The following is a 15,450-nucleotide window of genomic DNA, read 5'->3' on the forward strand; positions in this document are numbered from 1 at the left end:
GGTCGTGACCCCTCTCAGACTTACCTTATTTTTGGGGGTCAGCTTCTGAGCTGGCTTCCGTCTGTCCTTTCTGAGTTAGTTCTGTCTCTGTGTGCTGGCTGCTTCCAGCATGGCTCTAATTACTCCACTATACTGGAGCTGTGTGTGTTGCCTGAGTTAGCTCTGCCTCTGTGTGCTGGCTGCTTCCAGCATGGCTCTAATTACTCCACTATACTATACTGCACCTGTGTGTTGAGCCTCTCTATGCTTCTGTATGCTTTCTGCCTGCTTCTTGGTTTGTGCTCCCCCTCGCCCTCTGGTGACCAGAACCGGTGGCTGCCATAGACTGTCTTGCTGTCCCTACCTGTCCCAGGCTTCAGCCCAGTCCGGTCCGGATCTTCCAGGCTGCCAGACTTGTCTTTCTTATTTGTGCCTGAACAGCACTCGTAGTTGCCTTGAGATTGCTGTAGCTGAGCCTCAGGTGCTGATGGGCTTTATTAATCACCTAGAAACTTCTGTGTTTGCCTTAGCATCGTCTAAGGTCCATGGTATGTTGGGGTGCGCTGTGCCCTTCTGCCTAGTCCAGTTCTAGTCTGAGTTTCTTGCTTGATTCTAGTTAGCTTGTGTGTAGCTTAATTCTAGTTAGCTTGTGTGTAGCTAGTTTTGGTTCTTTTGCTTATTTCCTAGTCTTGCCTCTGGTCTGTATTTCTGGCTTGGGTTTCTTTTTTAGTGGCAGCTTGGCAGCTTTCAGTACTGCTCTGCTCCCTGCCTGTATTTCTAGCTACTGGAGCTTCAGCCACAGTCCTGTTCTCTGCCTGTATTTCTCAGCTACTGGAGCTCCAGCCGTAGCCCTGCTTCCTACCTATATTTCTAGCTACTGGAGCTTCAGCCCTAGTCCTGTTCTCTGCCTGTATTTCTCAGCTACTGGAGCTCCAGCCATAGCCCTGCTCCCTGCCGGTATTTCTAGCTATTGGAGCTTTAGCCCTAGTCCTGTTCTCTGCCTGTATTTCTCAGCTACTGGAGCTCCAGCCATAGCCCTGCACCCCTGTCTGCCTTGCTTTTGTCTAGGTGCCTGTCGGCACTTCTGAATCCTGATTCCTGGTGTTCCTGCCTGCTAGTTCCAGTACCAGTTTTCCTCCAAGCCCTGCCAGCTGCCTGCACCCGGGGGCTCAACCCCTGGGGAACGGCGGCTAAGTGTAGGTGAAGCCTAGGTCCTGTCCAGTGTGTTCCGGTCCGGTGGGTTCCAGTCCAGTGGGTTCCAGTCCTGTTTTGCCTTGTCTCTGGTTTGGAGGTGATTTTGCCTGCCACTGCCGCTCCATGGCAGGGGTCCAAGAGCTCACAACCCAGTGTCTCCGGGAGAAGCCTGACAGGCCGCTTGATAACAGTGATCATATTATGATTGGATTTGATATTAGCTTTGAAGTAAGTATACATAGGAAATCAAATATGTTAGCGTTTAACTTTAAAAAAAGGAGACTATGATAAAATGAGAAGAACGGTAAAAAGAAAACTTAGAGGAGTGACTGCGAGGGTCAAAAATTTACATCAGGCGTGGATGCTGTTCAAAAACACCATCCTGGAAGCCCAGGCCAAATATAATCCACGTATTAAAAAAAAAGGAGGACTTATCCCTGGGGGTTGGTAACGTGGAATCTAGCTACTTCCTGGGACTCTACCATATTCAAATATGATACAGACGTTCAAATATTTGAAAGAAATGAACCTTTTCCGGAGATGGGAAGGTGGTAGAACTAGAGGACATGAAATGAGGTTGAAGGGGGGAAGACTCAAGAAAAGTGTCGGGAAGTATTTTTTCACAGAGAGAGTGGTGGATACTTGGAATGCCCTCCCGCGGGAGATGGTGGAGATGAAAAAGGTATGCATGGGATAAACATAAAGGAATCCTGTTCAGAAGGAATGGATCCTCAGAAGCTTAGCCGAGATTGGGTGGCAGAGCTGATGGGGGGGAGGCGGGGCCAGTGCTGGGCAGACTTCTATGGTCTGTGCCCTGAAAATGGCAGATAAAAATCAAGGTCAGATATACACAAAAAGTAGCACATATGAGTTTATCTTGTTGGGCAGACTGGATGGACCGTGCAGGTCTTTTTCTGCTGTCATCTACCATGTTACTATGTTAAGAACAAACGACAGCCGGCGTGGTTAAATAGGTGAAGGAAGCTATTAGATCTAAAAGAAAATCCGTCAGAAAACAGAAGAAGGAACCGACTGAAAATAATAAGAAACGGCATAAGGAATGTCAAGTCAAATGCAAAGCGTTGATAAGGAAAGCTAAGAGAGACTTCGAAAAAAAAGACTGCGATGGAAGCAAAAATACATAGTAACATTTTTTTTAGGTATATTAAAAGCAGGAATCCGGCAAAAGAATCAGTTGGACCACTAGATGACCGAGGAGTAAAAGGGGCGATCAGGGAAGACAAAGCCGTAGCAGAGAGATTAAATGAATTCTTTCCTTCGGTCTTCACCGAGGAAGATTTGGGTGGGATACCGGTGCCAGAATTGGTAATCGAAGCTGACGAGTCGGAGAAACTTAATGAATTCTCTGTAAACCTGGAGGATGTAATGGGGCAGTTATACAAACTGAAGAGTAGCAAATCTCCTGGACTGGATGGTATTCATCCCAGAGTACTGATATAACTGAAAAATGAGCTTGTGCAGCTATTGTTAGAAATATGTAATTTATCCTTAAAATCGAGCGTGGTACCGGAAGATTGGAGGGTGGCCAATGTAACGCAGATTTTTAAAAAAGGTTCCAGAGGAGATCCGGGAAATTATAGACCGGTGAGTCTGACGTCGGTGCTGGGCAAAATCGTAGAGACTTGACTTAAAATTACAGAGCATATTCAAAAGCATGGATTAATGAGACAAAGTCAACATGGATTTAGTGAAGGGAAATCTTGCCTCACCAATCTGCTACATTTCTTTGAAGGGGTGAACAAACATGTGGATAAAGGGGAGCTGGTTGATATTGTGTATCTGGATTTTCAGAAGGCGTTTGACAAAGTACCTCATGAAAGACTCCAGAGGAAATTGGAGAGTCATGGGATAGGAGGTAGTGTTCTATTGTGAATTAAAAACTGGTTAAAAGATAGAAAACAGAGAAGGGTTAAATGGTCAGTATTCTCAATGGAGAAGGGTAGTTAGTGGGGTTCCCCAGGCCTCTGTGTTGGGACCGCTGCTTTTTAACGTATTTATAAATGACCTAGAAATGGGAGTAAGTAGTGAGGTAATTAAATTTGTTTCTGACACAAAGTTATTCAAAGTCGTTAAATCGCGGGAGGATTGTGAAAAATTACAAGAGGACCTTATGAGACGGAGTCTAAATGGCAGATGGCGTTTAATGTGAGCAAGTGCAAAGTGATGCATGTGGGAAAGAGGAACCCGAATTATAGCTATGTAATGCAAGGTTCCACGTTAGGAGTCACGGACCAAGAAAGGGATCTAGATGTTAAGTACATAAGTACATAAGTAGTGCCATACTGGGAAAGACCAAAGGTCCATCTAGCCCAGCATCCTGTCACCGACAGTGGCCAATCCAGGTCAAGGGCACCTGGCACGCTCCCCAAACGTAAAAACATTCCAGACAAGTTATACCTAAAAATGAGGAATTTTTCCAGTCCATTTAATAGCGGTCTATGGACTTGTCCTTTAGGAATCTATCTAACCCCTTTTTAAACTCCGTCAAGCTAACCGCCCGTACCACGTTCTCCGGCAATGAATTCCAGAGTCTAATTACACGTTGGGTGAAGAAAAATTTTCTCCGATTCGTTTTAAATTTACCACACTGTAGCTTCAACTCATGCCCTCTAGTCCTAGTATTTTTGGATAGCGTGAACAGTCGCTTCACATCCACCCGATCCATTCCACTCATTATTTTATACACTTCTATCATATCTCCCCTCAGCCGTCTCTTCTCCAAGCTGAAAAGCCCTAGCCTTCTCAGCCTCTCTTCATAGGAAAGTCGTCCCATCCCCACTATCATTTTCGTCGCCCTTCGCTGTACCTTTTCCAATTCTACTATATCTTTTTTGAGATGTTGATGATATGTTGAAACCGTTTGCTTAGTGTGCTGCTGCGGCTAAGAAAGCAAATAGAATGTTAAGTATTAGTAGGAAAGGAATGGAAAACAAAAATGAGGATGTTATAATGGCTTTGTATCGCCCCATGGTGCGACCGCACCTCAAATATTGTGTTCCATTCTGGTCGCCGTATCTCAAAAAAGATATAGTGGAATTAGAAAAGGTGCAGAGAAGGGTGACGAAAATGATAAAGGGGATGGGACAACTTCCCTATGAGGAAAGGCTAAAGCGGCTAGGGCTCTTCAGCTTGGAGAAAAGGCGGCTGAGGGGGAGATATGATAGAGGTCTATAAAATAAGTGGAGTTGAACGGGTAGATGTGAAGCATCTGTTCGCGCTTTCCAAAAATACTAGGACTAGGGGGCATGCGATGAAGCTACAATGTAGTAAATTTAAAATGAATCGGAGAAAATGTTTCTTCACTCAACGTGTAATTAAACTCTGGAATTCCTTGCCAGTGAATGTGGTAAAGGTGGTTAGCTTAGCAGAGTTTAAAAAAGGTTTGGATGGCTTCCTAAAGGAAAAGTCCATAGACTTATTAAATGGACTTGGGAAAATCCACTATTTCTGGGATAAGCAGTATAAAATGTTTTGTACATTTTTGGGATCTTGCCGGGTATCTGTTACCTGGATGGCCACTGTTGGAAACAGGATGCTGGGCTCGATGGACCTTTGGTCTTTCCCAGTATGGCAATACTTATGTACTTACTAGTAAAAAAGGCCCGTTTCTGTTTTAAAGGAAACGGGCGCTAGCAAGGTTTTCCTCGGAGTGTGTATGTTTGAGAGAGCGTGTGTGTGTGTGACAGAGAGAGAGTGGGTGCGAGTGTGTGTGTGAGAATGAGAGTATGTGCCAGAGTGTTTGTGAGAGAGCGAATGTGCGAGTGTGTGTGTGTGACAGAGAAAGAGTGGGTGCGAGTGTGCGTGAGAATGAGAGTATGTGCCAGACAGTATGTGCCAGAGTGTCTGTGCGAGTGTGTGTGTGTGACAGAGAAAGAGTGGGTGCGAGCGTGTGTGAGAATAAGAGTATGTGCCAGAGTGTCTGTGCGAGTGTGTGTGTGTGACAGAGAAAGAGTGGGTGCGAGCGTGTGTGAGAATGAGAGTATGTGCCAGGGTTCCCCCTCCTTGTATCCACTCCAGCGATGCTGTTCTCTCCCCTGCCCCCCTCCTGTCACCCAGCGAGTCTCCTCTGTCCCCTGCTCCCCTTCCATCCACCCAGGGAATCGCTCGGTGCCTGGAGGGGGGGCAGGACCAGCGCAGGATAACATCCCCCCGGGGGGGGGGGGGGGGGGAACGGGACTCACTGGACACAACATGCGCTGCAGCTCATTCTCTTCTACCCAATAGCCCCCCTGATCCCGTCCCCTCAGCCGCCCCTGAAGTGCAGACGGTACCCGGTACCCCACCTCCTGTTCCAGCGCCTCCGGACCGCTCCCTCCCAGCACCACAACCCTTACCGGCCAGTGCGCTGCTCTTCACCTCCAGGACGACGACGGCTTAGTTCTCCCATCCTCCTCCTCCCCATCCCGGCCGCACAGGCCGAAGCACCGCCGGGCCGCCTCCTCCTCCCGCCCTCTCTCCTGCGCTACAGTACCTACCGCTACAGCCCCCAGCCACTGCGCATGCTCCCCGTGCACGCGCGCAACCGCCGCACTACTCCGCGCGCCACCCGGCCGGGAGGGACGTGCAGGTTGCTTCCGGCTAGGGATTTGCAGTTGGCTCCTTGAATGTGCTCCGCCCTCAACGTCATAACATTTGACACGAGGGCGGGGCCCAGAGACTGATTTTCTGTGGCTTCAGAGCTTCGAACATACGAACTGGCTTCAGTGACGTCAGAGCAAATAGAACGTTGAGGGTGAGTTTTATATATATAGATGTTATGCAGCGATTCCAACTTAGCTTCCAGCGATCCCAGCTTCTTTTCTAATATAGTTTGAAGCGCGCTGGTAACAGCAAACTATTTCCGCTGCCCATGCAGAGCCGATCAGCGAGGTAGCCGAGCTAGCCAGAGCCGCCATCTTGTCCTCTGCCGGCCAGCTTTTCTCTGTCTTTTCTCAGCGATTTGGCCGCCAGTCTCTCTGCTTTCAGCTTCAGGGTAGTCGCCAATCTCTCTGCTCTGCTTATCCTGAACCTTAGATGGGAGTTCACGTGATTTTCATGAGTTTTTAAGCAGGGTTATCTAGAAGTTGGCAGGAGCGAAACGACTAGCGGCAGCTTCCGTGCATAGCGTCACGTGACCCCCTCTGGAACCCTTTTTAAAAGTCAGCTTTACAATGGCCACCCTCCAATCTTCAGGTACCATGGACGATTTTAACAGGTTATAGATCACTAACAACAGATCAGCAATTTCACGTTTGAGTTCTTTCAGTACCCTGGGGTGTATTCCATCTGGTCCAGGTGATTTGTCAATTGGGCTTGATATTATGATTATGTCATAACCACACTCTGTAAGCCACTTTGAGCCTGCAAATAGGTGGGAAAAGTTGGGATACAAATGCAATAAATAATAAATAATAATAATATGTCTTCCAGGTTCACAGAGGTTTCAGTTCTTCCACATTGTCACCCTTGAAAATAATTTTCAGTACAGGTAGACCTCTTATATCTTCTTCTGTAAAGACAAAAGCAAAGAATTCATTCATTCAATCTCTCCACTATGGCCTTGTACTCCCTGAGTGCCTCTTTTGCTCCTTCACGATCTAATGATCCCACAGATTCCCTTACATACTTTCTGCTTCTGATCTACCTGGAAAAGGTGTTACTATGAGTTTTTGTCTCCATGGCAAGTTTTTCTTCACATTCTCTTTTAGCCTTCTTTATCAGTGCTTTGCATCTACCATAACACTGCTTATGTTGTGTCTTTTCTTCATTCATATCTTTTTTCCATTCTTTGAAAGATGCTCTTTTGGCTCTAATAGGCTATTTCACTTCACCTTTTATCCACACTGGCTGTCCTTTGCTTTTCTTTCCACCTTTGTTAATACGTGGAATACAAACACTAACACACACTCTAGATGATATAGCATAACTGAAGCTGTGAAAAGCTCCAAGATCAGCTATCAACCGTTGGTACAACCAAGAAATACTACAACTTTTAAATATTACACACATAAGATCGCTGAAAGCAACACCACCTCCCGCACCCTAGTTAACCTAGTCAAATATACCACAAAACCAACGTAATCACACATAGAAAGAAACTTAACTGCTGAGGATCTATCCAACTTCTTTCAATCCAAAATAAATACAATACTACCAAACCAACCGATGACATCTTGGCAGATCGCTTCTGGTCCACCTTCATAGAACCCACTACTGTGCAACTCACACTAGATTCGCAAAAGAAAACTGTGCACTAGGCCCTTGTAGAGCAGCCTTCCTCAACAGTAACCCCAAAGGTCACAGCCTACATCATCACGTCACGATACAGACCATTCTAAGAAGCGGCACCTTCCCACAAGAACTAGGCAGAATCATCCCAATTCCTCTACTCAAAGGAGACACTCTGCATAGAAACACCTCAAACAACTATTGACTGGTGCTAACATTCCCACTATCACCAAAATCATGGAGGCAGTAGTGGCACACCAACTGCAAGACAATGAAAATACATACCTGTAGCAGGTATTCTCCGAGGACAGCAGGCTGAATAGTATCACTGATGGGTCGTCGTTGTCCATGGCGGCCCAGGAGCCCGGAACTTTTAGAAAACTTAGAACTTTCGAGAATGCGACGTCACGCGGGTGAAGATGCACCGCGCATGCGCGAGAAGGTTCCCGCCCATGACGCAAGTGTGTCTCCCTGATTTAAAGTTCTAACCTTAGCAGCTGACCCTTTCAGCTTCTTTTTAACCATTTTCCTCATTTTGTCATAGTGGATTTCTTTAGAGACTTGGTTCCAGATATCGGCTCAAGTTTGATCATGTTACAATCACTGTTTCCCTGTGGATCCACAGTTACCTCTCATACTATGCTCTGCATTTCACCAAGCACTAGCTCTAAAATAGCTCCCTTCTCGGTTCTTGGACTAGTTGCTCCAAGAAGCATTCATTTATTACATCTCAGTATTTTACCTCTCTATCGTTCCCTGATGTAGCATTTATCCAGTCAATATTGGGATAATTGAAATCATCTATTTGCCAGCTTTCCTGATTTCTTTAAACATTTGTTCATCTGTCTGTTCATTCTGTGCCGGTGGATAGTAGTACAGCCCTACCAGTATACTCTTTCCATTCACACATGGAATTTCTATCCACAAGGATTCCACGCTGCTGTTTCATGTAGAATATTTATTCTGGTTGACAATTTCCTCTAACATACAGCACAACCCCCACTCCAATTTGATCCCCTCTGTCATTGTGATATAATCTGTATCCTGATAATAGTGTCCCATTGATTGTCCTCCTTCCACCAGATCTCTGAGATGCCTCTCTCTTCATTCAGTGCTATATACTCCAACTCTCGCATTTTATTTTTTAGGCTTCTAGCATTTGTATACAGGTACTTCAAACTGTGTTTTTTTCTAGCATCTTTAAGCTGCTTTGAAGTTGACAGAGATAATTTGCACATTTTACTCTGTTCTCCCATTAAACACTCCTGGCTTTCTTTCACCATTATTGAAACCTATTGGGATTCCCTAAATGTCCTGTTTCAATAGTATCCTTTGAGGATACTCCACACGAAACCATACACTCCTGGGCGACTGTCAGCTTTTCCTCCCATTTTAGTTTAAGCTGCTCTATCTCCTTTTTAAATGTTAGCGCCAGCAGCCTGGTTCCATCCTGGTTAAGGTGGAGCTAATCCTTTCGTAACAGGCTCCCCCTCCCCAGAATGTTCTCTAGTTGCTAACAAATCTAAATCCTTCATTCTTGCACTATTGCCTCGACCACACATTGAGACTGCGGAGTTCTGCCTGCCTCTTGGGTCCTGCACATGGAACAGGGGGGGAGCATGTCTGAAAATGCTAACCTGGAGGATCTGGATTTCAGCTTTCTGCTGAAGAGTCTAAGGAGCCCTTTTATAAAGGGGAAGTCCAATGCGGGCTTACTGCATGCTATCCCGGAACTACCGCTGGCTCAATGCAGCCGCCAGCGGTAGTTCTAGCTCCAGGGTGCGTCATTTCCGGCGCGCCATAATATTTTTTTTTTTAATAGTGTGGTGCTAACCTGGCAGTAATTGGGCATCACCGCGCACTGCCCAGTTACCACAGGAGCCCTTACCACCACCTCAATCGATGGCGGTAAGTGCTCCCTGCCGCATGGTCATATTTTTTTTTTTTTTTGGGGGGGGGGGGGGGGGGTCGGGTCATTTTACCCCCTGCTGTAAAAAGGGCCTTGGCATGTGGGGGAAAAACTGCCCACGCTGCTACTGCAGGGGCCTTCTTTCCACAGAAAAAGAAAAAAAAGATGGCGTCATATACAAACCTCTGGAACCAGTCACGAAGGCGTTCCTCTGTCCCAGGGAGATTAGCATGAGGATTCAAGACGTAGAAGGTGTTGCTAGCATTCACTCCCCGTGTGAGGATGGACTGCGGCTGATACTATAAAGAAAACAAACACTGGTCAGCATGAAACTTCAAACCACAGTCTGCCCCATTTTGTGCATTTGGAAATCAAGGGCAACAGTAAAGCCTCATCCCCTGAATTTCAAAGTAGCAATAAACCAGGTTCTGACTGAGGGGTGCAGCACTGTATGCCCACCTTGCCTATTCTTTTTGCCTCCATACGAGAAAATGTTGTACTGAATCAGAACAATGGACCATCAAACCCAGCATCCTGCCACATTGGCCAATCTGGGAAGTAATCCGATCCTAATGGGGAGATTGTTCACTGTTTGCTCCCAGCATTAAGAGGCTATTTCCAAAAGCCTCTTTGGCTTATAGCAGTTAAATTTATCTAGGAGAAGCTTCTTCAAACCTATAAAGCCTAATATACTACTATCCATCATATTCTTCAGTTACAATTTTATAGCTTGGTGTTAAATTAAAACAAATTTAATACTACTACAGACATAGATCAACTAAGGTAAACAATGATAAAGTGGATTTCAGGTGTATTTTCAAAGCTTCTATGGAACTTTGCAAGTCTAAGTGCTTTGAAAACGAGCCCCTTATTGTACTTGATATACTGCCAGTAATTTCTATGGCAGGTTTGTCCAACCTTTTTTTTTTTTGTTACATTTGTACCCCGCGCTTTCCCACTCATGGCAGGCTAAATGCGGCTTACATGGGGCAATGGAGGATAGGGGCCACATTTTATATTTTGTAACAGAGGGCCAAAACACACCGTCGTATTTTGCAGCATGTTTCATCAAATAGTGGCAAAATATGACAGTGTGCCGTCCACTCTTCAGCCTTCACTCAGTCTCACTCTCACTCATGTAACCCCCCACACCTGCCAACCAATCTTCACCCAGTCTCACTCTTGCTCATGCAACCAGACTAGCCTTCACTCACTCATGTAACTCCCCCCCCCCAGCCTTCACCTGGCTTCAGATGCAGATGAAAACAGTGGGATGCCTGCTTCCCCATAATTTGGCTCTCTACAAGTTTGAGCCACAGTGCCAGAATTATTGGTTGATCTTGTGGTTTCAAGTCTTATGAGACTTGAAGCTACAAGATCAATCTCAACCTAGGTGCAGCAACATGAAATGCAGTACTGCAGGTTGATTCCAGTCTAATGTGCTTATAAGGGACAGCAGGCAGCTTCTCCTGAGATCTTAAGTGTCTGTTGGCTGATCAAGTACTAACATGTGAGAAGTGCTGGAATCCCACAGTATATCTGATGAGTCAATTATCAATGTTGTGTAATTTAAAGAACATTGACTCTATTGCATTGTAAGTAAAAGTCATAAGATCTGTCCTTTATGCATTATAGAGCAATTTTAAAAATGTGTTTTGAATCAGACGCAATTAATGGTTGACAAATTGCAGCCTTATAATAATATGTTGCCACGATCTAGTGTGCCAATTAGAGAAAACAGGTACATAATAAACCATCACAGTCAACACACAAAAGTTTGAACAGATCATCCTTAAAAACATACAAGCAATTTACTAGATTAGAAACTTGGGAGTTGATTATCAATGGTAATCAAGGTAGACATCTAGAATACTGGAGTGAAGGAGTGGCCTAGTGGTTAGTATACCGGACTTTGATCCTGGCATCCTGCGTCAAAGGTACAAAACTTTAGATTGTGTGTGCCATGTATATTTAATTCTGTTTTATTAGCAGAAAAGGTAACATACAAATAACACTGCAAAGTAACAATATGAATACCAATTACCTTCCACATATTCATAAATCGTGAAATGCTCCACATTTTTATTATCCCCTCCCTCTAGTCTCCCCCCCCCCACACTCTTACTCCATTTCTCCCCCCTCGTCTTCGCTTCCCTATCCCCAACTCCCCTCCCCCCCCCCCCCCCCCCCCGTGTGTGCCATGTATATAATGTGTGATTGTTCCTCACTTTGAAATTGATGGGTAAGCGGATTATAAATGCCCAAATTAAATAAAATAATATTCCCAGTTCTGTTCTCTATGCCTGATTAAATCATTATGAATGTTTTATTGAGGACTACTTCAGTATAGCAGTAGTCAACAAAAAAAAAAGCAAAGCATCTTAAAGAATTGAGTCCTAATGTCAAAGCTAGCATTATGTACACATATGGGAATTATTCCCCCCACCCCAACCCATGTGCATCACTTTGCAGTTGGTCATTTAAAACCTTTTTTTTTTTTTTTAACCTGCCTTTTAGCTGCACAGATTCCCAGACTGACAAGCTCTTCCTGGATTCTTCTGACTGCTTGTGTTTTAGCCACTTTGCAAAGGGAAATGAGACCTGACGGTGGTAAGGTGCAGTATGTACTGGAGATTAGGGAAAAGTGAAAATTGACCAGAGCACACAGTTCTCAGAAAGCAGACTAATTGAAACTAGGTTCTCCAAATCACCAGTTGTCTCTGCCTAGTGGTTTGTGCAGCACACTTTGATCCTGGGGAAGTGGGTTCAATTCCCACTGCAGCTATTCGTTATAAAAATAAGTCTAACTCAACACATCTAAGTTGTCTCTGCCAGGATGTTTTCCAGGTTAGCAATCTGCCCCAATCATGGATGGCGTTTGGGAGGGGATGGGGGGGGAGAGAGAGAGAGAACAGGGCAGCTGCCCTGGGCCACCCATAGCTCCATGGGGCACCACAATCCGGGTATCTTTTCCTCACCACGGTCCATTTCCCTCCCTGGTCTTCTTTAAAGAAACATTTTCTCTTCTCAGGGGGGCCCCCGACATGGCAGCTATTCACACAAACTGCCTGTGGCTGCCACAAACCTTTCCCTCTGCCGCAATCCGCTCCCCTCTGACATAACTTCCTACTCATCCTAGAGTACTGATAGAACTGAAAAATGAGCTTGCGGAGTTACTATTAGTGATATGCAATTTATCCTAAAAATCAAGCTTGGTACCGGAAGATTGGAGGGTGGCCAATGTAACACTGATTTTTAAAAAAGGTTCCAGGGAAGATCTGGGAAATTATAGACCGGTGAGTCTGACATCGGTGCCGGGGAAAATGGTAGAGGCTATTATTAAAAACAAAATTACAGAGCACATCCAAGGACATGGATTACTGAGACCAAGTCAGCACAGATTTAGTTTGGGGAAATCTTGCCTGACCAATTTACTTCAATTCTTTGAAGGAGCAAACAAACATGTGGACAAAGGGGAGCCGGTTGATATTGTGTATCTGGATTTTCAAAAGGCATTTGACAAGGTACCTCATGAAAGGCTACAGAGGAAATTGGAGGGTCATGGGATAGGAGGAAATGTCCTATTGTGGATTAAAAACTGGTTGAAGGATAGGAAACAGAGTGGGGTTAAATGGGCAATATTCACAATGGAGAAGGGTAGTTAGTGGGGTTCCTCAGGGGTCTGTGCTAGGACCGCTGCTTTTTAATATATTTATAAATGATTTAGAGGTGGGAGTAACTAGCGAGGTAATTAAATTTGCTGATGACACAAAGTTATTCAAAGTTGTTAATTCGCAAGAGGATTGTGAAAAATTACAGAAGGACCTTACGAGACTGGGCGGCCAAATGGCAGATGACGTTTAATGTGAGCAAGTGCAAGGTGATGCATGTGGGGAAAAAGAACCCGAATTATAGCTACATCATGCAAGGTTCCACGTTAGGAGTTATGGACCAAGAAAGGGATCTGGGTGTCGTCGTCGATAATACACTGAAACCTTCCACTCAGTGTGCTGCTGCGGCTAGGAAAGCGAATAGAATGTTGGGTATTATTAGGAAAGGTATGGAAAACAGGTGTGAGGATGTTATAATGCTGTTGTATCGCTCCATGGTGCGACCGCACCTTGAGTATTGTGTTCAATTCTGGTCGCCGCATCTCAAGAAAGATATAGTAGAATTGGAAAAGGTGCAGCGAAGGGCAACTAAAATGATAGCGGGGATGGGACGACTTCCCTATGAAGAAAGACTAAAGAGGCTAGGGCTTTTCAGCTTGGAAAAGAGACGACTGTGGGGAGACGATAGAGGTATATAAAATAATGAGTGGAGTGGAACAGGTGCATGTGAAGCGTCTGTTCACGCTTTCCAAAAATACTAGGACTAGGGGGCATGCGATGAAACTACAGTGTAGCAAATTTAAAACAAATAGGAGAAAATTTTCTTCACCCAATGCATAATTAAACTCTGGAATTCGTTGCCGGAGATCGTGGTGAAGGCGGTTAGCTTGGCAGAGTTTAAAAAGGGGTTAGACGGTTTCCTAAAGGACAAGTCCATAAACCACTACTAAATGGACTTGGGAAAAATCCACAATTCCAGGAATAACATGTATAGAATGTTTGTACGTTTGGGAAGCTTGCCAGGTGCCCTTGGCCTGGATTGACCGCTGTCGGGGACAGGATGCTGGGCTCGATGGACCCTTGGTCTTTTCCCAGTGTGGCATTACTTATGTAATTGGGCAGATCGTGGCAGAAGGAAATGTTTGCAGCATCTGCAGGCAGCTTGTGAGAATGGCTGCTATGCCGGGGCTCCCCTGAGAAAATGATTTTTAAAGACTGGGAGTGGAGGGAGATGTACCATGATGGGAAGAGCTACCTGTACTGCGGAGCCTCCTGAAGCACAGGGGTAGGTGAGGGGAAGGGAACTTAAAAAAAAAAAAAAGAGAGAGACATATGTTGGACCTAGAAGAAGCAGAGTCAGAGGAGGGGAAATGCTGGATGTAAGGGCAGACAGGAGAAAAAAAAAAAAAGATGTCGGACCAGAGGATGAGAGGGAGGGAGAGAAGGAGAAGTGTTGGACCTGGGGGCAGGCAGGAGGGAGGAATAGATGCTGGATAATGGGGTGAGAGGAGGAAAAAAAACAATAGGAAAAGAGGTGGAAAAAACAATAGGAAGGACAGAGAGGAGGAGAGAGACTGTGCAGGGCCGGTTTTAGACATGTTGGGGACCAGGGCAGAAATTGAGGGGGGCCCTGATCCCCTCTCTCCTCCCTGCCCAATCTCCCCATATAAAACTATAAATGACTTCTTCACACACAAAACACAGACAGTCCTTCACCAAATACAGAACAAGGGATCACAAATGGAAACTGATCTGGAAACCTCAAGAAATTAAACTCAGCAAGTACTACAACACTGGTGAAATAAAAACAGTCATGCACTTCATTTTGTACTGAAAATACTGAGGTCCTGGTACCAGCCCCCCACCAAATTAGCTGCCTCCCTTGCTGGATGGAGATCCCAAAGCTATGTCAGCTGAAGACCACTTCCTCTGGTCAGTAGCCAGAATCTCCAAGCTCTTCAGATAGTAGCAGCAGAGCTGTCACAAAATGCAGATGTTGCAGAATTCTGGCCACCAGGCTGGAGGAGAGGGTTTCAGCTGGTGGGGCTTGAGTGTGGTGACTGATCTCTTGACATTGGGCCCTCTCCACCCCTTTTTCTTCTGTTGTGTTCGATTGCTGTGGAGAGTGTGGACCCCACTTTGTTTTTCTGTGTGTGGGGCTTGGGAATCCCCACAGATAGGTATTTATATTTTGCATTTGGGCAGGGGGCATGGCGCTAACGTAAGTGAAAATTGTAAGTTTAGGGAAATGACATACAAATAAAGTATTCAACATTGAACACAAACAGATCCCCTACTACCGTTATTAGAATCATAAACTCATTTGATCAATATAAAGCAGATACACAAATCATGGGTACATACAGAAGAAAAAAAAACCCCTCCCCTCCCACCCATGAGTATCCTACAACTGGCATATACAACACTCTACAGAAAGGAAATACACAGTACAGTTCAAGAGCCTTGACTCTTAGGCCTCCAAATGGAAACATCTGGCTACAACATACCCCACCCTACAGCTTCCCAACC

General features: G+C 45.2%; 1 protein-coding gene across 2 annotated transcripts in view; it reads right to left on the reverse strand.

The window, feature by feature from the left end:
• Positions 1–15,450, reverse strand: part of ESPL1 (extra spindle pole bodies like 1, separase) — a 548,935-nt gene that overhangs the window by 87,722 nt on the left and 445,763 nt on the right. For both annotated transcript variants that reach the window (XM_030198173.1, XM_030198172.1), the window contains exon 28: positions 9,494–9,609. In XM_030198173.1, the coding sequence (XP_030054033.1) occupies positions 9,494–9,609 (116 nt within the window). The remainder of the gene's footprint in view (positions 1–9,493; positions 9,610–15,450) is intronic.

The sequence above is a fragment of the Microcaecilia unicolor genome, chromosome 3, assembly GCF_901765095.1.
Source record: "Microcaecilia unicolor chromosome 3, aMicUni1.1, whole genome shotgun sequence".
Lineage (NCBI taxonomy): Eukaryota > Metazoa > Chordata > Amphibia > Gymnophiona > Siphonopidae > Microcaecilia > Microcaecilia unicolor.